This window comes from Notolepis coatsorum (assembly GCF_963971535.1).
Source record: "Notolepis coatsorum genome assembly, chromosome: 18".
Lineage (NCBI taxonomy): Eukaryota > Metazoa > Chordata > Actinopteri > Aulopiformes > Paralepididae > Notolepis > Notolepis coatsorum.
Window position 1 is genome coordinate 32,904,314 of NC_140182.1, and position 25,139 is coordinate 32,929,452.

Below are 25,139 nucleotides of genomic sequence, written 5' to 3' on the forward strand. Positions count from 1 at the left end.
CTCCCCTTACCTGGACAGCCTGCCCCTTACCTCCCCTTACCTGGACAGCCTGCCCCTTACCTCCCCTTACCTGGACAGCCTGCCCCTTACTGTACCTCCCCTTACCTGGACAGCCTGCCCCTTACCTCCCCTTACCTGGACAGCCTGCCCCTTACCGCCCCTTACCTGGACAGCCTGCACCTTACCTCCCCTCCCACGCTTCCCCTTCTCTCACAACACCATGGTCTGGCCTTTCAAGGGTGTCAATCACGCCCACCTACAGCAGCCATTACCATTCCCCCTCCTACACACCCTGACATTTCCTGGTTCACTGGAGGTCAGAGGGGTGAGGCACGCCACCCCTTCGTCCTCCCCATCAATCTCCTAACGCCTCACCATTTTCTCTCCTCGCAAGCCTCCCTGTACCCCATCGTCACTATCCCTCCTGCCTGATCTCTCTCGCCTTGGTCATACATGTCTCTCTCTCCGTTTCATATTAACCTCCCTCTCATCTGTCCATGCAAGCACCCCCCCGCTTGCACTTTCTGCGCCGATCACAGCAGTGTAATTTCTCACCAATCACAGCGCTGACCCGCCGGGTGTCAGCTGGCCTCTGCTGGAGGAGAGGGGGAAACGGGAAACCTATGTTGCAGTTCAACCGCAGCGGCTGAACTGTGTAGTGAACTGAACCGAAAAGAAAACAGCTGGACCCAGCATAAAAGTGTGTGTGTGTGTGTGTGTGATCTGCGTGTGTGATCGTGTGTGTGTGATCTGTGTGTGTGTGATCTGTGTGTGTGTGTGATCTGTGTGTGTGTTGTGTGTGTGTGTGTGTTCTGTGTGTGTCTGTGTGTGTCTGTGTGTGATCCGTGTGTGTGATCCGTGTGTGTGATCCGTGTGTGTGATCCGTGTGTGTGATCCGTGTGTGTGATCCGTGTGTGTGATCTGTGTGTGTGATCTGTGTGTGTGTGTGTGATATGTGTGCGTGTGTGTGTGATCTGTGTGTGTGATCTGTGTGTGTGTGTGTGTGTGTGATATGTGTGTGTGTGTGTGTGATATGTGTGTGTGTGTGTGTGTGTGTGTGTGTGTGTGTGTGTGTGTGTGTGTGTGTGTGTGTGTGTGTGTGTGTGTGTAGGCACGGGGGTGATAGCAGGTGTATACACAACACACTCACCTCAGACTATAGAATAATACACAACACACTTATCATTAATCATCACACTAAATGTTTCATGTTGCATTACTCTTGTACTTCTTTGAGTGTGAGTGGTAAACAGTGACAAGTGCATATATGTTGGGATCTGAAATTGCCTGCTTGTTCTAGCTGAACTTTCAAAAAGTAATTTTGAAAAACATCCAGTAGATGGCAAAATTGGTTTAAAAAAGAAAATCAAAGGCTCTATGTTAGGACTACAAATCCCAAGGCCCTTTGTCATAATGTTGTTGGGGGGGGGGGGGGGGGGGGGTCAGGAAAAGGTTAAAGTGATGTGACCTGAACAAAATCTGAGACATGGGCGTGACAAAACTAGCGTTACAGTCATCCCAACATTCTTGAGAGGTGTAGGCATGAGGAATACATTTGATTTGGATACTTGTTTTTTTTTCTCGGTTGCACCAATTAAACATGTAGCCAAGTCATAGCTGCTGTCAAAGGATGGAGGACTCTGGATGCAGAGTGAGACGTAGCTCTGGCCGGATGACGGCTGTATAACAAGCAAATCAAATGACCCTCACTTACCAAGTGATGCTGACAGAATAACTGTAACGGCAGGTGTTGGAATACTTATCTGATGTATCGTCTCCCCAGTTGGTGGTGTTGGTGGTGTGTGTGTTCAAGTTTCTTTTTTTAACGTTTTTATTTACCAGGGTAGGATCATTTTTCCTGCCAGTTCTACCACCATCGTTTGCATTCTTTGTTTGTGAAAAAGTTACTGATTCAGGGACAATGAGATGTCTGGATAGCTAGCCAGCCTTGTTGTCAAGATCATCATCAGATCATATTTATTGTTAGTCATCCATAGGTAATGTTATTGACAGAAAGGCTTGCTAGCATGAAGTTAGCTTGCAGGCTCATTTTCATTGGCACCAGTTGTGAAGCAGTTTGGTGGGGAAGCAAGAAATATGTCCATATCTCCAATAGAGAAATATGTCCACATATAAACTGTCCAAATTACATCCAATAGAAAAATGGTGGGTTCTACACAGTCCTCATGTAAACAGTTGGTGTACGCTGGCCCTGGTGGGTCTGGATCTATTCACCCTGGCCCTGGATCTATTCACCCTGGCCCTGGATCTATTCACACTGGCCCTGGTGGGTCTGGATCTATTCACACTGGCCCTGGTGGGTCTGGATCTATTCACGCTGGCCCTGGTGGGTCTGGATCTATTCACACTGGCCCAGGTGGGTCTGGATCTATTCACACTGGCCCTGGTGGGTCTGGATCTATTCACACTGGCCCTGGTGGGTCTGGATCTATTCATGCTGGCCCTGGATCTATTCACGCTGGCCCTGGTGGGTCTGGATCTATTCACGCTGGCCCTGGTGGTAGGGCTGGGCGATTAATCGATATTATCGATTAATTCGAATGAATGATTTAGGACGATTTTGAAAATTTTTAAATCGATTTTCAAAAAAAAAAAAAAAAAATTCAAGTCACCTTTTATTTTACAAAAAGTGATGTTTGGTGAAAGTTAGATTTGCACTTTATTAATCCCAATAGGGAAATTAATTCTTGTTTGATGATCAAGAGGCACCTTTTATTTGTTTTAAGTGAAGTTTGGTGAAAAAGCTAGTTATTGCACTATTAATCCCAATAGGGACATTCATCTTTGTTTGATCAAGAGTAACCTTTTATATTATATATATATTATTATTATAAAAATAAATTAAGTGAAGATTGGTGAAAGTTAGGTTTGCGCTTCAATCCTAATAGGGACATTCATCTTGGTTTGATACTTTTTTTGTGTCAAATAAAAACAAAGGTTATTTGAATGATCCTTGGTGTTTCTAGTTTAAGAGAAAAAAACAGATTAAAATCGTAAATCGGATTTAAAAAAATTCTAATCTGGGATTTAATTTTTAGGCCATATCGCCCAGCCCTACCTGGTGGGTCTGGACCTATTCACACTGGCCCCGATTGGTCTGGACCTATTCACGATCGCCCTGGATCTATTCATGCTGGCCCTGGTGGGTCTGGATCTATTCACGATCGCCCTGGTGGGTCTGGATCTATTCACTTGCATATGCTTTCACTGTTTCTTTTTCTTTCACGGCAAAGACAGAAGAGATGTCTCCGTTTGTGTGGATGTTGCCAAATTGAATAAATAACATTCATACTCTCTTTGTAACAGAGATACTTGTAAAGAAAGGAGTGGCTGTGTGTTTTTCCATTTACAAATCGATGGGACCTTGAAAACGAACATACATTGAATCCTGGATATAGTGCTGTACGCACACGAGATGTATACAAAAGCAACGCACTGGCACTGTCCCCGTTGCCTAGGAACACGAGGGGAACAATGGGGTGAACAAGTACGAGTACAGAGGGAATGTGGGGAAAACATGTTTTATTTTAAACCCACCGTGGGTTGGCCAACAGAGCTCGCACTATAGATCCACCCTGTTTCAGCCGGCCTGGCCGCCAGGGACCTGAGATCTAGTCTCTGCTAGTGGAGCAGTCAGAGGCCTGGTTCCCACTACAGTGTCTCCCGGACGCACGTTATTCACAGAGGCTCACCTTGTTTACTTCATACCATCCGACAGTGCGGCTGTGGTGCAGTTAAAGAAACACAAGGTGATTTCATCACCTCAAAAGCCCCTTTTAATTTTTTTTTAAACATTACATTTATTTAAACTTTATTTACCCAGGCAAGCGAGTAAGAACAAATTCAGATTTTATTTATTGTCAAAAGTATGCATAATGTTGTGTTAATTCCACGACAAGAGATATGTAATGTTAATTACCTGAAATTATTCCGTTTTCAATAGTCTCTATTCAAACGAACAGACCGAAGCTGACTCTAGATCAGTGTTCCCACTTTGAGAGGCTTTGTGAATATGGACCCAGGGAGGAGGTGGATCTTTTGTAGACGGACCTACGGGACATTGCCACGGTGCGCTACACACAGACCTCCGCTAACTTTGTGTTTCTCAAAAACGGAAACGATGTCCATTGTTGTTGGCGCTATTTGAGCCAGCCGATTTTACAACGACTGGATTTATATTATGGGTGGGGGGAAAGTATGTACAGCTGACGCCAAGTATCGATATAAAACAAGAAATGTTTTGACAAAAGTTGTCTGGACATAAGTTGCAGTTCAAAAAAGGTCATAAATCGCAATATTACAATATTGTGACTAGTATCTCGATAATATCGTATTGTGGGGGCTAATCTCAAGGTCAGTACAGAGAGACTCAGAAGGGGCTTCTATCCCCAGGCCATCAGGATGCTCAATGACTCTATGTAACATCAACCCATCCATCTACACTCATTGCACACACATCCACATGCACACACTCACTACATCATATGTATCTATTTATTAGAGATTTGCAATAGTACATCCATACCTGCATTTTTACTTCATTGTACTTAGGTTGTACTTTAGTTTGTATATTGTATTGTATAGTGTTATTCCTCTTTTACTTACTTTTTTACTGTATGAAGCACATTCTCATTTCACTGTAATGTACATGTGAAACAAACTTGAACTAATCTATACGACTCGTGAATTAAAAGTGTATGAACAGCTTCTCTTCTCTCTTCTAGACACCGACTTCACAGCCAGGTATGAATCTGGTCCTCCTCCCAGACTGTGGCCAGATAACTAGGTCGAGAGGACAGTGGATCTATATACAATCCATTCATCCACAGAGCGAACCTCTTCTCTTTTCACACCACGTCCTAGGTTTTCATTTCATCTTCCTCTGTCCGCTCCTTCTCCTCGCGTCTCTCCTCCCTTCTCTCCCCTTCGGTGTTTTCTGGCCTGCTATTTGTCTTGCCCTCCTTCTCTCACACACATCCATCTCCCTCCCTACCAGGCTCCCTCTGCCCCTTTCATCTCACCGATATCCCTTCCTTCGTTCAATCTCCTTCCTGAACACTTCCCAGTGACCCCCAAGCCTCCTCCCCTGTCTTCTCCCAGTTTCTTCCATCTCCATTAGAGTAGCAAATGTCAGTACCGCTAGGAATTTGCAATTGCCCCCCTCCATCCCCTCCACCACACACACACACACCAGTCTGCAAACTCCCCCAAAATTTGCTGTTCTGAAAGCATTTATCCTTCAGAGTGTCTCGATTTTTACAGATCACTACAATTTTATGGAAATTGCCGCTGTGACCGAAGCCCTCGTCAATGAAGGGAAATTCTACCTCCGACTCGCATCGTAACATCAAACATTATCAACAACAGCGTTCACCCATCTTCATTTCCTCAAGAACAGCCATCGTAACATCAAACATTATCAACAACAGTATTCCCCTATCATCATTTCATCAAGAACAGCCATCGTAACATCAAACATTATCAACAACAGTGTTCACCTATAATTTCCTCAAGACAAGCCATCGTAATATCAAACATAGTCAACAACAAGGGTCAACAACACATTACATTTATATTGCCGCCATAATATTGGCTGTAATATTTACCCTCACAAAATAGATCTTGTGTTCATTTATTTTAGTAATACTTAATACTCGTAATCAGTATCAGTCACGTAGTGGGAGGGAGAAACCTTACAATTGGCATCTATGCATACTGCACGTCATATCATACCAGTGTTCATTTCGTCAGCTATTTGAAATTTTAGTTTTAGTCTTAGTCATGTCTCAAATGCTCTTTTTCGTCTATCATATTTAGTCACCTCTATCCATTTTCCGTTTAGTCAAGTTTTAGTCAACTACAGGTCTGAGCATTTTCGATTTTGTCTTTTTTGTTTAGTCTTGCCACTCAGTTACAGCCTCATAAGTTGTCGTGAACTTTTTCTAAACAAAAAAAGCTAACGTTAGTGCTAGCTGGTTAGACTTATGTAAGTTATTTAATGTGTTCTATTGTGGTGGATCAACATAATGTAGCGATCAGTCATGCAGTAATCTAGGGAAGAAAGAGGAGTTTCCTTTTCTGTATGGACGGTGCTTTATTTCCAGCTCAATATGGGGTTTTACAGGTTGATACTTCCCTTCTCATACACAACACAGCTACCTGCTAATACCATATATATATATATATATATATATATTAGGGATGCACGATAATTATCGGGCCGATATCAGCAATTATGACGTCATCCCGATAAACCCGATAAAATTATTGATAGCTCCGATAAAAAAAAAAAATACTATCTTTGACTGTGAATAACACCATGCTAAAATTGACCAGACCTGACAAATCTAAGCAAATTAATAAAGGGAAGATGATTAAACAGAAGGTTTTGTAGATACAGTACTGAATTCTGCCATCCGGACACATGCAATTTGAAATATGATTATAGAATATCAGGCCTAAAATTGTTATGCGATTAAAATGTGATTAATTCATTACAAATCCTGTAATTAATTAGATAAATTTTTTGAATCGCCTGACAGCACTAATATATATGGCTAATACGCTAGGTTCACAACAACAATGTAACATCCAGTCCGTCCTCCCATATCTCCCAACACCCCCAGCATAACAGTGGTGCCCCTAAGACCATACAACTAGAGCGACACACACCCATGGAACGATGTGTTGGGGATATGGGTTCCGCACGGACAATAATTATGTTGGTTACTTTCCTGTCAGCAAACAAGTTCCTGTTAGCTAGCAAGTAGAAAGTAAAATTGAAGTTGATGTTGAATAAACATTTAGCAAGATTTTATTTTGCAAACCACTACATTTTGTGTCGTCGTTTTAGTCCACGACATTGCATGAATAATTTCGTCACGTTAGTGTCACATGATCTCCATTAATGTGACGTCTCGTTTGTCAGGGGAAAAAGCTTTGTTGACGACCATATTTAGTCATAATTTCCATTGACTAAATTAACACTATCATAACTGCACGTCATATCACTGCACGTCATATCACACGTGTGTATTGCACCATGATATTTTGTTTATAGAGACTCACGTTGAGGCGGTCGAAGAGGTCGTCCCCCGTCTCCTTATTCTCCATGAACAGCTTCAGGTTGTTGAACACCTTGGAGACACGGACAACATAAAGGAGTTACCTAAGAGGTTCTGGCATCAATACTGTACATACACAAACATCTACATTCATCAATACTGTACATATACAAACATCTACATGCATCAATACTGTACATACACAAATATCTATAGTCATCAATACTGTACATACACAAACATCTACATTCATCAATACTGTACATATACAAACATCTAGATTGATCAATACTGTACATACACAAACATCTATATTCATCAATACTGTACATACACAAACATCTACATTCATCAATACTGTACATACACAAACATCTATATTCATCAATACTGTACATACAACCATCTACATTCATCAATACTGTAGCTAAGGGGCTACACAACCCGGACTGTATTAAAGATTGTTTAGATTAAACCACTACTAAAGAATATTAATAGCCAGACAGTATAGTTAGACAAAATGGCGGACACTCAATTGACGGCACGGGGACAAGGATACCTGGTTTATAAGCATTTTAATCGTCATAGCAATATGCATCTGAATTATCACGTTGCTCTTTTAATAATAGAATGTCAGAGTATCAAAGTCAGCGGTAATGAATAGTTCCTAGGTTACGAATACTCGACCGGAGCTCTGCAGGGAGTGAGAAGAGACGAGGTGATAATAGGCAAAGCAAGGGTAGTTGGAGACGATGGTTCCCCTCTGGAGCTCCACGCTCCGGAGGAATTGGAGACTGGTCGGATAATCCTGTCGTCGCTGGAAGAAAAGGGGTCTCGTACGGAACCGATCCTTGTAATCCTAGCGCCCGATGGCAGGGTTAATAGCTATTAATCCAAAGGCCCGATGGCATAGATGGTAGCTAGCTAGCTTCGTTTGTACTGGAAGCTAGCCCGCAGACGGTCTTCAATGAGTAGTTAGATCCAAACGCCGCTGGGTTTAACTATACGTTTCTCCACGTTACTTCGCTTACACAAGTCACTATACTGCGCCAATAATGGCTCTACAATATTATAGTCGTATCTAAGTAGCTACTAGCTATCTGTAACGATACACCGCTGGTAGGTCTGTGTACAACTGTACCGGACGTATCACGCTCTCGCTCTGCTGCTTCTCCTGTTCTGATACTGCCGACTCGTTACTTCCACTGCTGTTATGTTACTGCTCCTGCGGCTGCTTGCGCCATCTACAATATATATACTCAGACTGATTTCTAGGGCGCAGCCGATTTACCTGTCCGGAATCAATGCGCCTGCTATGGGCAAGTCTGAACTTGTCTGAACATGTCTAGAACCATGTCTGGGGGGCTCGTCTGGTGGCGCCTCCAATGTCAAGGGCGGGACCCAATGACGCGAGCGAAGAATACTATTATGCAAACGGATGGCGTTGGATATATATCTTATATATATATAAACAATATACAAGTTATACAAAATAATAAACGCAGACTTTCAGTGTTAATCTGGACCTTCAGAACAAATACTGTACAGTGTACATACACAAACATATATATGAATCAATAATGTACATATACAAACATCTAGATTCATCAATACTGTACATATACATTCATCACTACTGTTTGAGGAAATATGGAGCTTGTCTCCTCCTGTCTCAGCTCCTCAGAGAACATGTCTTTAACCCCCTCCCTCCAAATACGTCTCATAAGACACTAGGTGCAACTAGGGTTGCACATTTTACAAATGAATGCTCAATATATTTACACTGGCTTACTTTGATCTTTAACGTTGAATATTAAGCTTGTATTGCCAAATTTAGATGAATAAAATGTTGAAGCTTGACAGAACAAATGAACCGTGCACTCTGCACTGGGCCATTTCTCCCCTCCTCCCCTCCCCTTTAGGTGTCCCTGAAACAAAACCATGAATGAATGATATGTTTGTAACACAGCAGGGTCATTACAATAGGCAGACAATGTTCAGCCCAATAATGTTAAAGGAACACTCCAACATTTTGGGAAATTTTGCTTATTTGCCATCTACCCTGGAGTTAGACAAGAAGATACATACCTTTTTCTTCTCTGTGCATGCAGTAGGAGTAGGAAGAGGTTGGGAACTAGGCTAATGGAGGAACCTACTTCCAGTGACTGACGCTAAGCTAGGCTAACGGTGCACGTATTCCTACTCCTATTGCATTAGGGCGGGCCATTTTTTTTTCTTTGGAAAATCAATCGAGTGGGGTGTCTTTTTTTGTGGGGAATTCAAATATGGGATTATTTTTCGAATCGGATAACTCTAACCTACATTGTTTTGGATTTCAAAATGGCCAATTTGACCATTTTTCACCCCTTGGCCATACATGGATGCCAACATGAATCTGAAGGAAATCCTAACATGCAAGGTGTCTAAATGATGTGTTTCTTAATGGGGAATTCAAATATGAGTTCATTTTTGGGATAGGATAACTAACCTGCATCATTTTGGATTTCAAAATGGCAGATTTTACCGTTTTTCACCCATTGGTATTGTATTACAAAATTGCCAAATGTACCCATCCCCTTTCAAAGATAAAAAATATATGGGAAATCATTTATAATGACAAAGCCATCAAATGTATTAACAAGTGAACTGTATATAACTGGATACAACTCCAAAGATCAATAATAATAATAATAATAACAATAATAAATTGTATTTGTAATGCACACAAACACAAGTGCTAAATCTCGATCTCCTGACTTCTTGAACTTTGCCAGGTTCCAATATCTTGATTGGACTCATTCTTGGACAGCAAGATCTCCTACTGTACTGCTTTAGCCAACAACCTACAAACACAAACTTAAAGTCAACGTCAGCCATAAATAGGTGAGCTCTTTCCAGAACTACTCAGCAGAAACCTCTAACCATTTTAACAAACGTCTCAATGTATTGAGAAAATCCATGGGGCTCCATCAATCCTCTATCTTCTTGAATTTGATCAGGTTGGACAAGTCCTGCTTGGATTCATTCTTGGACATCAGCCTCCTGCTGGTCTCCTGAGCCCTGATCCCTCCATCCCTTTTTTCTTGTGAAAAGTACTTAGCAGAGGCCTCAGTCACCATTTTAACAACCCTCTCGATGCTTTGTGTGTGGCAAGGCCAGTCGAGAACCTCCATGGGGGTGTAGATGAAGTTCTTCACCTCGGAGGTGCTTAGGGAGCAGGTGAGAGGTGGCTCCGACACATCTTCTGACCAGCTGATTAAGCCACCAATGCTGGAAGCGTCACTATTGATGTGAGGTGTTCTTCTGATCCTGACAGAGGAGTCTCCCAGCTGAGTGTCTGGATCCCCCTCTCCCCTGATGGCCAGGATTCTCTCCACCCCCTCAATTCTCTCTTTTTGATCCTCAGAGCACAGCAGTGTTTGGAGGATGGCTTCACTGTGGGCATACCAAGCAGATCTTCTCACAGTTGGCATCACAACATCCAGCACCTCCTTCCTCTGAGACTTGAGGCAGTCCAGCTGAAACAGGATGTGCCTAGGCCCTTCATGTTGAACCAACATGGATAATACACTCCAATGATGAATTCCACAATGCATTGTAGATTATTCAGGTTATTTCTTTTAAGTTGATGCTTTGACACCCAAGTTGATGCTTTGCAGGTTGCACACCAACCAGACCAGCTGTAGCTCCAGCTTCCGCATTACACCTGCCTTCACTCCAGTGTTGACATTGGTTGAGTCTCCTCCAATGGCCCACAAGGTCTTATCAGAACCTCTCTTTCAGCCAGGCAAACAGGACCTTAGCAATCTGCTCTGCATGGGACTCCTCTTTAGTTGCTTTCTCTGGTGTAAAGTGGAACAGATAGTTGCTGCCAGGCTCACTAGCAACACTATAGTGTTCTTCCTTGATCTTTGCAAGAAAAGATTGGTCACTGCCCTCAGCTTCCATCATCACATTGGTCATGTCAATCCGCCCATCAAAGAGGATACAGGAGATCCCCCCCTCCTCCCTGCACTTCTCCTCAAACTCTTCCCCCAGCTCTTGCATCAACTTTTCTTGTGCTCTCTTAACCTTGTTCTTATCAATCACTTTACTTGTGTCAACTTCTAAGATGAGTCCTGCATCAATCAGAGCTGCAGTTGCTATAGCTGCAGTTGGCCTTAGACCTATGCCATACCTTACACTAGCAAGGGCGATGTTTGGAATCTCATCATAGTTTTTCCGTAGCTTTGCTGAAGCTGCAGGGTCAGTTTCAGGAATGAGCTCAACTTCAGGGACTGTAAGGAAGCTCTCAACATCCTTCCTGGCGACCTTGTCTGCTGCTGCAAAGCTTTCTTCTTTGCCCCTTCTCCTTTTCTCTGCCTTCTTTTCCATCCCCTGCCTTTCCAATGTTTTCACCTCTCTTTTGCTCAGGCAGATCAGCTCCAGCCATTTGGTGTGGTCCTTTACTTCCAACCTTTTCCCTCCGTCCCTTGATGTAGGCAATATCTTTCACAGGAATCTTTTTGTCTTTGCTGCAGCAACAGTTAATGTGGGCTTGCATCACACAACCCTCACAACCTGCCCCCTCACAACTAGTAATCTGGCACTTGCAAGTTAAAATATCAAATAACTTGTCCAACTTGACAATTAAACTCTCAAGTTTGCTTCTCCCAAGATAAAAGCTCACTGCCTGCTTCCACATCTCCTTGAGCTTGGTCATGATGGCCACCTTTTTATTGACAACAGGTGACTTGAAAAGAGCATTAGCTTTCTTCCACTGACAGAGGGGAGGGGGCAGGAGCTGACCTGGTAAAAGGGTATGGTAAAATCGGCCATTTTGAAATCCAAAATGATGTTCCAAATGATTTCCCATATATTTTTTAATCTTTGAAAGGGGATGGGTAAATTTGGCAATTTTGTAATACAATACCACCAATGGGTTCAAATGGTAAAATCTGCCATTTTGAAATCCAAAATTATGTTGGTTAGATTTATCCTATCCCAAAAATGAATTCCCCATTAAGAAACACATCATTTAGACACCTTGCATGATAGGATTTCCTTCAGATTCATGTTGGCATCCATGTATGGCCAAGGGGTGTAAAATGGTAAAATCGGCCACTTTGAAATCCAAAACAATGTAGGTTAGAGTTATCCGATCCGCAAAATAATCCCATATTTGAATTCCCCACAAAAAAACACATATTTTAGACACCCCACTCGATTGAAAAAAAGTATGGCCCGCCCTACTACTGCATGCACACTGCACAGAGAAGAAAAAAGGTATGTATCTTCTTGTCTAACTCCAGGGTAGATTTCCCAAAATGTTGGAGTTTTCCTTTAAGCAATGGAAAGACACACACACACCCCGCGACTGCAATGATTGTTGGTTCAACTCCTGGTTGCAGTGTTTGTTTAGAATTTTTCCCAATACAATACGTAAATATATTACTTATACATTTACAACCAGGCTATAACATAACATACATTATGTACCTTTTGTTCCTGTGGTCAATTAGTACTTTATTTATGTTTTCTGATGAGACCAATCAATCAATCAATCAATCAAACCATGTGGGTAGGAGAGATACATGTGCAGGGAAACATGTCGAGTATATAGCCGGTTTCAGTGGAAATGAGGAACAGCTTGAACCCTTGTTTATTTTAAAACTGTAGGACCCAGGCCTAGAACTGTGCCCTGAGAGAGGGAACTGCACCCTGAGAGGGAGGTTGGCCCCGAGTGAGAGGTTTGAAGGGTCAAAGTGGGTATCAAACAGGAGGGAAGACTGTCAGGTTTTAAACTGTGGATACCAAACAGAGAAGGTAAAGACGACTTTTTAACTGTTAAACAGTAATCCAGAACTATTTTATTGCACTGTAAAAAAAATATTTTATATGACTATGTGCTCATTTAATTTCATTAACTTGGGTCCATTTAGAATGTTTCTGTTGTCAAGTTGAAACCGTCTATACGCTGCAGAAATACAGGAGAAGAAAAATACTGCCACCTCTATTGTGTGCTGAAGTTTCTTTAACCTCTTAACGTGCCCACCGGCAGATACGCACAAAGTCACTGAACTTTGCAAGCGAGTTAAAAAGGTCTATTTGTTGCCGTTCGAACGCCACCTCACTCGACCAAATCCGTGCCTCAGTTCTCGAGTTACATGATGATATGTCAGGCAAGCGTCTTTTTACAATTCTTTTTAAGTTCTGGGGGCTATATGATATCAATCTTGCGTTGATCCAAGAATGTCTTCATTGCGATCCGAGCGTATGTGTGTAACGTTAAGTCAACAACGTATTCCGTTGATGACGATCAAAGCATGAAAAAACGCACTAGGTGTAGGTATTAAGTCGTCAGGATTATGCTTATGGTTTGGAAATATATAAAGTAGTCCTGTAACTCCGTAGTGCATACGTACACGCGTGTGTGTGAGACCCTCCCTTTCCCACAGTGATGGGGATGTTATGCCACAGTCTAATCCCGTCATCTCTCAGGGCAGACCGTGGAACTGATCGCCTCAATTATATCGTGACATTTCCAACAACTCCTCGCGCTTCCCCTCCCTTCGCAGAGTAAACCAGCTAAAATATGCAAGACTCTTTAATTAATGGCAGCAGATGCGTTGCTTTAATAAAACACACAAACAAATGTGCCAATTTATCCTCGAGCAAAGACCAGTAGTAAATAAAGAAAGAAATGAGCAGCGTGTGAGGAGTGAACGTGTAAATCGGTATCTATCTGAATGTCTCGCAGAAGCAGAGGAAACTGATGTGAGCTTTCCTAATTGGTTTAGTGATGCGTGTGTGTGTGTGTTGAAATTAAGGACTTAAAAAAAACCACCTCAAGCGGTTTATGCATGAGCAGATGGTGCTAGCGCCCGGGGAGCCTCTTGATATAGTAGTTTAAACATTCCTAATTACTTTCACATTGAATAATATAATAGTTAAGTTAAAATTAGCAGAGTACATTATTGTATATACACTGTACCAGGAGTTGGTCCTCTGCATTTAACCTTCCATCAGAAACGACTCCAGTTCTAATGCCAGTGCCTTGCTCAAGAGCAACGGCAAGAGTGTATTAGGGGTGGGGAGTCACCAGAGGCCCCACGACACGATGTCATCATGGTATTTAGTGACGCGCGGGTCAGGTTTATTTTTTACCTGCACCCACCCGATCCAGCAAGAGAGAGCATCTGAACCCACCCGAACCGCTATCATGCAGATAAAACAATGACCCGACCCCGACCGAACCGCAAATAAATAAATAAAATTAGAAAAAGGATGCAGGCAATATTCCAAAGTTTCTTGTCACATTTATTGAACGTTTTCAGAAAGGCAACTTCAAAGATTTTATGAAATGACGGCGCAACGTGTTTTGCAATAAGGTCGGCAATAGCCTCGTCTCGCATGAAACATTTGCCTACATATAGGCATGGAAAACAAATTCTAAACATAAATAGTAAATAAATAGCCTTTAGTGAAAATAAATCCAAGTACAGTTTCTACTCACTGTGCTCCTTGGCTGCACCGTGCACTCTGTGCAATGAAAAAATAAAATGTTGTCCGCGGTGCCTGGCCTCACTGGGCTGTGGGGTCCTTGGCTTCACTGTAAAGAAATAAAATAGAGTCCACGGTGCCTGGGCCGAGTCTGTTACGCCGCACCTCGATCACTCGTCCAGCCGAGTTGAATGTGCACTCGCTTGCTGCGCTTGTAGCCGGGATGCACAGCACCGCTCTCACGAGCACGGAGAGGAGAGGAAAAATAGCTCAATGCTTCTTCCAGAAATTAAGTAGGTCTTCATTGTCACAATCCTCAAGGGAAAAGTGGATATCCAATAACGCTGAACTTCATCCGATACCTCCTTTTTAGTTTCTCTCTGGTAGATTTAAGCATACCGTAATTCCTCTAATAGTAACCCCGGCTTGTATTTGTTTCAACTGTAGTGCATACCAGGCTTGTATTAGGAGGAGGCATGTATAAGAGAGAGGCCTATATTTCTAATTTTCAAACAGATCATAATGAATAAATCAACATTTTGTGTCAGTTTGAACCCAGTAAAATGTACTGGGTTAATTTATTGAAACCAAGTACTGTATGAAATACGGTAGTAAACAGTGCAATTACAGGTGGTCAAAAAAAGTAAAATAAAGTAAAATAGTGCAATCACAATACTGGTATAATAATAATAATAATAATAATAATAATAATAATAATAATAATAATAATAATAATAATAATAATAATAATAATAACTTTGTTTTATACAATTCTGAGGTAGGCTTACTCTCTTGGTAAACATTAACACCATACCATTATATGGTATTTACTGCACAGCCAGGCCAGCATATACATGAAACCCGGCTTGTATTAGGAGGCCGGCTTATAATTGCTTAGCTCAACAGCGCACCCGGCCATTAATAGAGACCCGGCTTTTAATTGAATACCGGTTACTATTAGAGGAATTACGGTATTCATTATTAGCCTTACTTAGCCTAACATTTGGCGGAAGTAGTTTAGCCTACGGATACCAATAAGGAGAAAAAGTAGCCTGAGACCGCAAACGCATAGGTGGAATAAGCTCGGAGACGTTTATTAGTTAGTCTATTATTATTAGTGTTATTATTAGTTATTATTAGTCTATAACTATTTTGTGTGGTGTGACGCGTCATTCGACCCGCACCCGCCCGCCCCGATCTCAACGTTTTTTTCAGTTGATCCGAACCCAAGGATTTCGAGTCAACCCGCCCATCACTAATGGTATTGCAATATTATGCGATTTATTACCTTTTTTTCCAACTGCAAATGATGTCTCCAAAGGAAAACTATCAACATATGCAATAAAAAATATATATATATTATATATGCATCTGTTCTAATAAGATATCGTCTTCAGTCTGTTCACCTCACTCCAATAATTTGTATTGCAGCAAAATGGGATTATCAAGTCAAAAATAAAATAGATATATTTTTTATATCGTTACTTGGCGTTCCTATCGATATAATATCGGCACACAAAATATTTACTTTTTCCTCCAAACCTAGAGCATATACCTATGGTGTGGGAGGAAACCTGAGCGCCTCGAGGAAACTAACAAACACGGGAAGAACATGTAAACTCCACACAGCAACACAAACACGGGAAGAACATGTAAACTCCACAGCAACACAAACACAGGAAGAACATGTAAACTCCACACAGCAACACAAACACAGGAAGAACATGTAAACTCCACACAGTAACACAAACACAGGAAGAACATGTAAACTCCACAGCAACACAAACACGGGAAGAACATGTAAACTCCACACAGCAACACAAACACGGGAAGAACATGTAAACTCCACACAGCAACACAAACACAGGAAGAACATGTAAACTCCACACAGCAACACAAACACAGGAAGAACATGTAAACTCCACACAGCAACACAAACACAGGAATAACATGTAAACTCCACACAGCAACACAAACACAGGAAGAACATGTAAACTCCACACAGCAACACAAACACAGGAAGAACATGTAAACTCCACACAGCAACACAAACACAGGAAGAACATGTAAACTCCACACAGCAACACAAACACAGGAAGAACATGTAAACTCCACACAGCAACACAAACACAGGAAGAACATGTAAACTCCACAGCAACACAAACACAGGAAGAACATGTAAACTCCACACAGCAACACAAACACAGGAAGAACATGTAAACTCCACATAGCAACACAAACACAGGAAGAACATGTAAACTCCACAGCAACACAAACAGGAACAACATGTAAACTCCACACAGGAACAACATGTAAACTCCACACAGCAACACAAACAGGAACAACATGTTAACTCTACACAGCAACACAAACACGGGAAGAACATGTAAATTCCACACAGGAACACAAACACGGGAACAACATGTAAACTCCACAGCAACACAAACACAGGAAGAACATGTAAACGCCACACAGGAACACAAACAACATGTAAACTCCACACAGGAACAACATGTAAACTCCACACAGGAACAACATGTAAACTCCACACAGCAACACAAACACAGAAAGAACATGTGTTCTATATAGACTACATAGATTGTTTTATGTAGGCACTCACCGCTTGGATGACAGCTCATTAGATCAACGTGGTTCACCCATTTGTTAGGGCAAAGGATATTTTTGTTGACTGCGCACGACAGCTGAACAGAGATGTTGAGACAGGAGTCAGAGGTGGAATTCAAGTTGGTAATAGCCAACAATGGTTTACTTTTGAAGTCTGAAGCAAATGCAGAGTACAAACAAGCCTGGACCAGAGCCTCAAGTGGAGACTCACGCAAGAGCACACCACCTGGCTAAGGTACAGAGATATGTTACAGACCGCGTTTATATTCTTTCTGGAGAGCGAGAGAGAGCGAGAGCGAGAGATGGGGGGGGCAGCGGAAGAGGGACAGATATGGGGAGACCGAGAGACAGACAGACAGACAGGGAAAAGAGAGAGACAGAAAGAGAAAGATGATGTTAGCTGACATCATGCCAGCATGAGCCTTCTGTGACCTAGGGCCGAATAGGCACCGTAAAGAGAGAGAGGGTGGTAGGAAGGACAGCTGCACATGATAGCATGCAAGCTGTGGTCAGGACAGGAGCTGATTGAGACAGAGTTCAGTGACCGGTCTGTGACCAATAATAATCCAATACAAATCATAAGCATGCAATGTACGGATGTGCATATTTTTGTAATTTTTGTTCATTAATGAAAATGGTAATACTTGTCATAGTTTTTGTTTACCAAAGGGTCATTTTTATTTAGTTATCCTCTCATCTTCATAACGGTCATTTTTTTTTATTGAGGAACATTTCTTAAGTTTTTTTCGTTCACTTCATTGTATGCACCAAAACTCCATTGATCAGGTTACATCTTCAATCAGACCATGTCACCACAGTCTGCAGTTGTTTTCAACCATTTAAAATTCTGTAATTGATTGACTTTTCAGTTTATATATAGTTTAGGATTTATTATGTGCTGAATTTCTCAACGTCATCGTTAATGAGAGCTCCCGATGGTCTTTTGAGATCAAATAAAGATTGAACGAATTGTGACATCGTCTTGTGGAAAACAGAATTGTGTTTGGGAATCGTCCAGCTACGTAAATGGCTGCATTTATATAGCGTGCTTTACAATTTGTTCCTCGTATTTTACCCATTCACTCACACACCGACGACCATAGGTGCCCAACCTGCTCATCGGGAGCAATTAGGGGTTTAGTGTCTTGCTCAAGGACACTTCGACACGCTGCCCGGGAGGAGCGGGAATCGAACCGGGAACCTCCGGATAACCAGAAGACTGCTCTATCTACCGAGCCCACTGTTGCCCGTGCCCCAAACAGGCACCATTCGAGAACCTCGTCCCGCTCGGGACAACAAAACTCCTCCAGTCATCATGCCTCTGGCACCGCTTGCAGTCGAGTCGTCTTTCACATAAATTTGGTCACCAGACATCTCGTATACCGGTCAGTCTCCCTCCCCGGGGCTTCTGGAAATTACACCCCTCCGTTCTCGTTCCGGATGAAATTTAACCACGAACCGCCGAATTTGCCAGGGAAATAAAGATGCTAAAATATGCGGGAGACTAATTGAATTCAGCTGATGTGTTGCTTTTAAATACTCTCATTTGAATAATTATAGGTTCTGCCAGGAAACAAAACACTGTGGCTGTCAGGTGCTAACGTCTCTCTTTCAAGAGAGGGAACTTAACGTGGTCCGACGCCTGTGGAGTCAGTAGAGATGTATGGGTGCCAACACACACACAGAAAGACGGACACACAGGCACATGCATATGCACCTGCACGCACACACACACCAATACACCATCTTACACTTGACAGTTCTCGTTAATTTTCTTTGCTCCCACATTGATAGACATGCTCAGTGTGGCACCTGGCATGCTTCATTCATTATAGTATCACGTGAAAACAGTTGCTGAAATACTTAAAGATTACTTTCTATTCTTTTTAACACCTGTGTTGAGAGTGAACGCCTGTTTAAAATCATTCTTCAAGTAGAACATGTGAAACGGTAGATTATCTGCCAGGGAGTGAAAGAAACGTCATTAAACTTTGTTGTAGGAAGAGCAAGAAAAGGTTTAAAGCCTGTGGCTGTAATGTGGCAGATGTATCCAATTTTCCACTTTAACTGACTATATCTGCATTCACACAATATAATTTAATTTACGCCGTGTAGTGGAAACATACAATATAGATTCTCAAAATGTTCTCAATTAGCAATGTCAATCATTTCCAGTGTGAATAACTGCGGTTATATTGGATATATATATCCACGTTTCCCTCAAGAGGCATGAAGAAGACTGTTTTCAACTACTCAACAAGCTAAAGGCAAGCGTTGGAATCAATTCATATTAGCCTTGGGCTACTCTCTAGGCCAGCGTTTCCCAAACTTAGGGACCCGTTTTTAATGGGTCGCCAATATGTAAGGGATAATGTATAGCTACGAGGTCATTGTCGCTAAATAATTGACCGACACGGAGTTTAAAATACCGAGCCGCCTCGGCGAGGTGTTTTAAACGTCAGTGAAGGTCAATTATTTTGCGACAATGATCGAGTATAGCTATACATTATCCCGCTTATTACATGGCTAACTTACTAACAATATACCTAATTCATTTTACATCGAATCGCAACAGTAACACTGGTTCTGGCTCCGCTGAGTGCTCGTCGCTCCGCCCCCCAGCAGCTTCCCCGGCAGCCGGCAGTTTGCACTGATGTCAGTGGGCTTGATTGCGAACAGCTGCGCACAGCGGTCATTATTGTGGGCTTGATTGCGAACAGCTGCGCACAGCGGTCATTATTGTCCCACAGCGGTCATTATTGTCTGATAACTGACCTCTGACGTGCGCTATTGACCAATCACAAGCAAGCATTTCGGCGAATGTGAAAACGCCATGTAATAAATATATATAAACAAATATATATATTTTTATAATTTTTTTTTTATATACCGGTATATAAAAAAAACTGTAGATGTGTTGATTCAGTTTGGCACCACATACTTATGTGAATCTGGGTTTTCTACTCTAGCATACCTGAAAAACAAATAGAGAAACAGACTAAATGCTCAGCATGACCTCAGAATAGCACTTTCAAAAACCAAGCCCAGAATAGATCTGCTGGTTGAAAACTTCAACCAGCCACATACCTCTCATTAGATTTCATTGTGCCATAGATGAAATAGTATACCCCTTCTAGCATGATGTCAGGTTAATATAATTTTTAAATAAGTCAGTACAAATTCATCAGAATGTTGCTCAATGTTGGGGTTTAAGGTTGAGGGACGGAGGGAGGGGGTAAGAAATGGAGAGTTGAAAAAGGGGTGAGAAATAGAAAGGAGAGAACATGTTTGTTCATTTAAAAGTGTTACAAAATTGTATGTACATATGTTATGAGATGGTGAGCAACTTAACATTACACTCTGATTATTGCTGTGATGTACTTTTATAATTAAATAAATAAATTTCATATACATTTGAAATTCATGGTTTGTTGTGTTCTTTATAAATGTATGTTATGGCAATTCATGATGTATTTTTGTAAGTTTGGGTCCCGGGGGCGTGAATACTTTACCCAAGGCAGTTGTCCTTCCGCTTTCGGTTTGCGCGCCCTGATTGGCCTCTCAGCGCCCAATCGCCTATCGCCTAACTACTCTGTGCTTTTTCGAGCTAACATAACGTCATTAGTTTGCAACGGAGAGGAGAGAAAGACCTCGGCTCACAAGCAGCTCAAACTACCTGTTGGAATAAATTAATTGATTGATGTTTAACTTGTCCCTGTGTGTGTCCAGTCATTTCGACTAGCAAACGTTGTATTTAACGTTACCTCAGGATACCACTGTATTGTATTTAGTTGGTTAGCTATGGTCAAGGTAAGAGAGGATGTCATGATCAACTCAAGGCATATGCTATGGAACAATATGTGCTTGGGTTTTCAGAAAAAGGCCAGCTATGTGACGCTAATCTCTCTAGTTAGTATCGTGTATTGCATCAAGTGTAAGCACAGCAGAGCCCCGCTCCGCTTCAGACAGAGAGCACAGCGCATAGTAGTATATTGAGCGAGTAGTGCGGCGATAGTAGGGCTAATGCGATTGGGCGCTGAGAGGCCAATCAGGGCGCGCAAACCAAACGCGGAAGGACAACTGCCTTGGGTAAAGTATTCACGCTTCCCAGGGAAACACCAAATTTCTCTTTTGGGTCTCGAGCTGAAAAAGTTTGGGAACCCCTGCTCTAGGCTACTAGAGAGGTAGGGTGTTGTAAGAGGAACTGTTCCCCTGCCCCACTATTTGAATACATTTCCTTTGGGTCTCAGACACTCCCCTCCTTCCAGTCACCCTCCCCCGCCTTTCGAGATGGGACAGGGGTGTGGGTGGGGGTTAGGTGTTGTGAGGGTGGGGGTTAGGTGTTGTGAGGGTGGGAGAACATTTTTGTCTCCCACCCCCACAACACCTAACCCCCACCCACACCCCTGTCCCATCTTCCTGTCTAATCGCCCCCTCCCTTCCGGTCACTTTTCCCCACCCCCTCGAAAGTGTATAAAAGTCTAGTCACAAGATGAATCTGGGAGCCCATTTCATCGCGGCCAACCAGCAATGCTTCCGACAACAAACCAATCCATTGCGACTCCAGGTTACACACAAAATACCAAACCCCCCCCCCCCTCCCGTGATTATAAATGTGCAGCGTGTAGTGAGATGTGTATTGGAAAAACGTGTGTCGGCCTCCATTGATGAAGGGGCGAGACATGGCAAATACACACAGCTGCCGGGTGGAAAACTTTTTTTGCCAATGCGCGACCCCACTGTCACCTACCCGCGACCCCACTTTGGGTCGCAACCCGTAGTTTGAGAACCGCTCTAGCCTAACTCCGGTCTTAGCCAATACATTTGTAACAACCATGTCTATTTGACCAGCGTATTCTTGCCTCCGATATCCATGACAGTGTTCTCTCTCTGCCTCCGTCTGGCCACACCGACAGACAAACCCTGCTCGCCACAAGCATACGAAGTGAACTACACGACTTCACCACTCTATGGTGCGTATGTGTACAAAGTAACCATCCAAGTACTGAGCCTGATTAAGTATGAATACTTCACTTGTGACCTGAAATTTTGATTTGGGTGTTTACAGACATTTACTGCGTTTTGTGCATTTACTCAGACAAACAACCTGCAGGGAATCTACACAGGAGCCTTTCTGATGCGTCTTCATGACGTGCATGTGCCTGGCCAGAGGGACAGAGGCGTGTGCCTGGCCAGAGGGACAGAGGCGTGTGCCTGGCCAGAGGGACAGAGGCGTGTGCCTGGCCAGAGGGACAGAGGCGTGTGCCGGGACAGAGGCGTGTGCCTGGCCAGAGGGACAGAGGCGTGTGCCTGGCCAGAGGGACAGAGGCGTGTGCCTGGCCAGAGGGACAGAGGCGTGTGCCTGGACAGAGGGACAGAGGCGTGTGTCTGGCCCTGGACAGAGGGACAGAGGCGTGTGTCTGGCCCTGGACAGAGGGACAGAGGCGTGTGTCTGGCCCTGGACAGAGGGACAGAGGCGTGTGCCGGGACAGAGGGACAGAGGTGTGTGCCGGGACAGAGAGACAGAGGGACAGAGGCGTGTGCCGGGACAGAGAGACAGAGGCGTGTGCCTGGCCAGAGGGACAGAGGCGTGTGCCTGGCCAGAGGGACAGAGGCGTGTGCCTGGCCAGAGGGACAGAGGCGTGTGTCTGGCCCTGGACAGAGGGACAGAGGCGTGTGTCTGGCCCTGGACAGAGGGACAGAGGCGTGTGTCTGGCCCTGGACAGAGGGACAGAGGCGTGTGTCTGGCCCTGGACAGAGGGACAGAGGCGTGTGCCGGGACAGAGGGACAGAGGCGTGTGCCGGGACAGAGGGACAGAGGCGTGTGCCGGGACAGAGGGACAGAGGCGTGTGCCGGGACAGAGGGACAGAGGTGTGTGCCGGGACAGAGAGACAGAGGGACAGAGGCGTGTGCCGGGACAGAGAGACAGAGAGACAGAGGCGTGTGCCGGGACAGAGGCGTGTGCCGGGACAGAGGCGTGTGCCGGGACAGAGGCGTGTGCCGGGACAGAGGGACAGAGGCGTGTGCCGGGACAGAGAGACAGAGGCGTGTGCCGGGACAGAGGGACAGAGGCGTGTGCCGGGACAGAGGGACAGAGGCGTGTGCCGGGACAGAGGGACAGAGGTGTGTGCCGGGACAGAGAGACAGAGGGACAGAGGCGTGTGCCGGGACAGAGAGACAGAGAGACAGAGGCGTGTGCCGGGACAGAGGCGTGTGCCGGGACAGAGGCGTGTGCCGGGACAGAGGCGTGTGCCGGGACAGAGGGACAGAGGCGTGTGCCGGGACAGAGAGACAGAGGCGTGTGCCGGGACAGAGAGACAGAGGGACAGAGGCGTGTGCCGGGACAGAGAGACAGAGGTGTGTGCCGGGACAGAGGCGTGTGGTGGGACAGAGGCGTGTGCCGAGACAGAGGCGTGTGCCGGGACAGAGGCGTGTGCCAGGACAGAGGCGTGTGCCGGGACAGAGGCGTGTGCCGGGACAGAGGCGTGTGCCGGGACAGAGGGACAGAGAGACAGAGGCGTGTGCCGGGACAGAGGCGTGTGCCGGGACAGAGGCGTGTGCCGGGACAGAGGCGTGTGCCGGGACAGAGGGACAGAGGCGTGTGCCGGGACAGAGAGACAGAGGCGTGTGCCGGGACAGAGGCGTGTGCCGGGACAGAGGGACAGAGGCGTGTGCCGGGACAGAGAGACAGAGGCGTGTGCCGGGACAGAGAGACAGAGGCGTGTGGCAGGACAGAGGCGTGTGGCAGGACAGAGGCGTGTGGCAGGACAGAGGCGTGACGAGGCGTGTGGCGGAACAGAGGCGTGTGGCGGGACAGAGGCGTGTGATCTCCACCAGGCGCGCATGCCGCATGCGAGACGGACAGAATACGCACATTTTCTGCTGCTCCGTTCTTTTTAAGCTCAAGTCTATTCCCCCGCTGCTGGAAACACATGGACTGCTATGTAAACACATGTTCACAACAAGAAAATCCATGCATAATAATAAAACTTGTGTTCTTCCTTATGACAAGGATTTGATTACACTATTAGGCTATACATGGAAAGGAATTACATCTCCACGCAAGTAGCTCATTTTTCACCCATCATTGAAACGCTGTTTCTTCCGTGTCCTGCCCTGGTTTAACACGCCCGAAAGTTGTCCAATATCCGTCCATATTGCTGCTCTACAAGCGGTCGTTTTATTTGTGCTATATGTTGAAAGAAGCCTCCCGACCAGAAGTGACATTCCAGCGTCAATTCTTTCCCAAACTCTGCAGGCTGTGGCTCACGTTTCAAATGACAAAAACCATATTGGTTTTCGGTCTCATCATATTTCGGAGGGAGAAAGGCCACCGATTTAGATTGCAGGAAAGAAAAAGCTATATTATATCAACAGGCTACAATCTGTTGAAGGGACATGTTTTGCCATACACAATATGGAGCAACACATTCACAACGAATAAATACATAATTTTGGACTAAACAAAGTTGTTCTCTATTTATTGTGCCAGGCATCCCGAAACCGGTGATAGAATAACTAGATGGAATTCAAACCAGAAGCGATTATGTGCATTGATTAGGGATGGGTACCGAATTCGGTACTTTTGAGGTACCGAACCGAAACACGTCGGTACTACCGAGTATCGAATCAAGTGAGAAACCGAAAAAAAAATAAAAAAAAATAAAAAAAAAAATTTTTTATTAATTTCTTTTTTTTTACTTTTTTTTTTTTTTTTTTTTTACTTTTTTCTTTTCATGTCAACGTTCACACGCACAATATATGCTTACCTAGGATTTGACTTGATTCAACAACAAAGCAGTCGGAGCAATGACAAGCCGAAAACTGTCGAAATTGTAGTTATTTGAAGTTTGGATTTTTTTTTACGACTGAGGTAGGTAAATTAAATTTCGACAGTTTTCGGCTTGTCATTGCTCCGACTGCTTTGTTGTTGAATCAAGTCAAAT

At 43.9% G+C, this 25,139-nt stretch overlaps 1 protein-coding gene across 1 annotated transcript in view; it reads right to left on the reverse strand.

Annotated features, from left to right (window-relative positions):
• The window catches only part of LOC311245311 (DNA topoisomerase I, mitochondrial), a gene marked incomplete at its 5' end in the record, with an annotated part of 133,821 nt that overhangs the window by 22,232 nt on the left and 86,450 nt on the right, over positions 1-25,139 (reverse strand). The window contains one exon of the mRNA XM_084335147.1: positions 7,090-7,158. Coding sequence (XP_084191273.1) covers positions 7,090-7,158 — 69 coding nt within the window. The remainder of the gene's footprint in view (positions 1-7,089; positions 7,159-25,139) is intronic.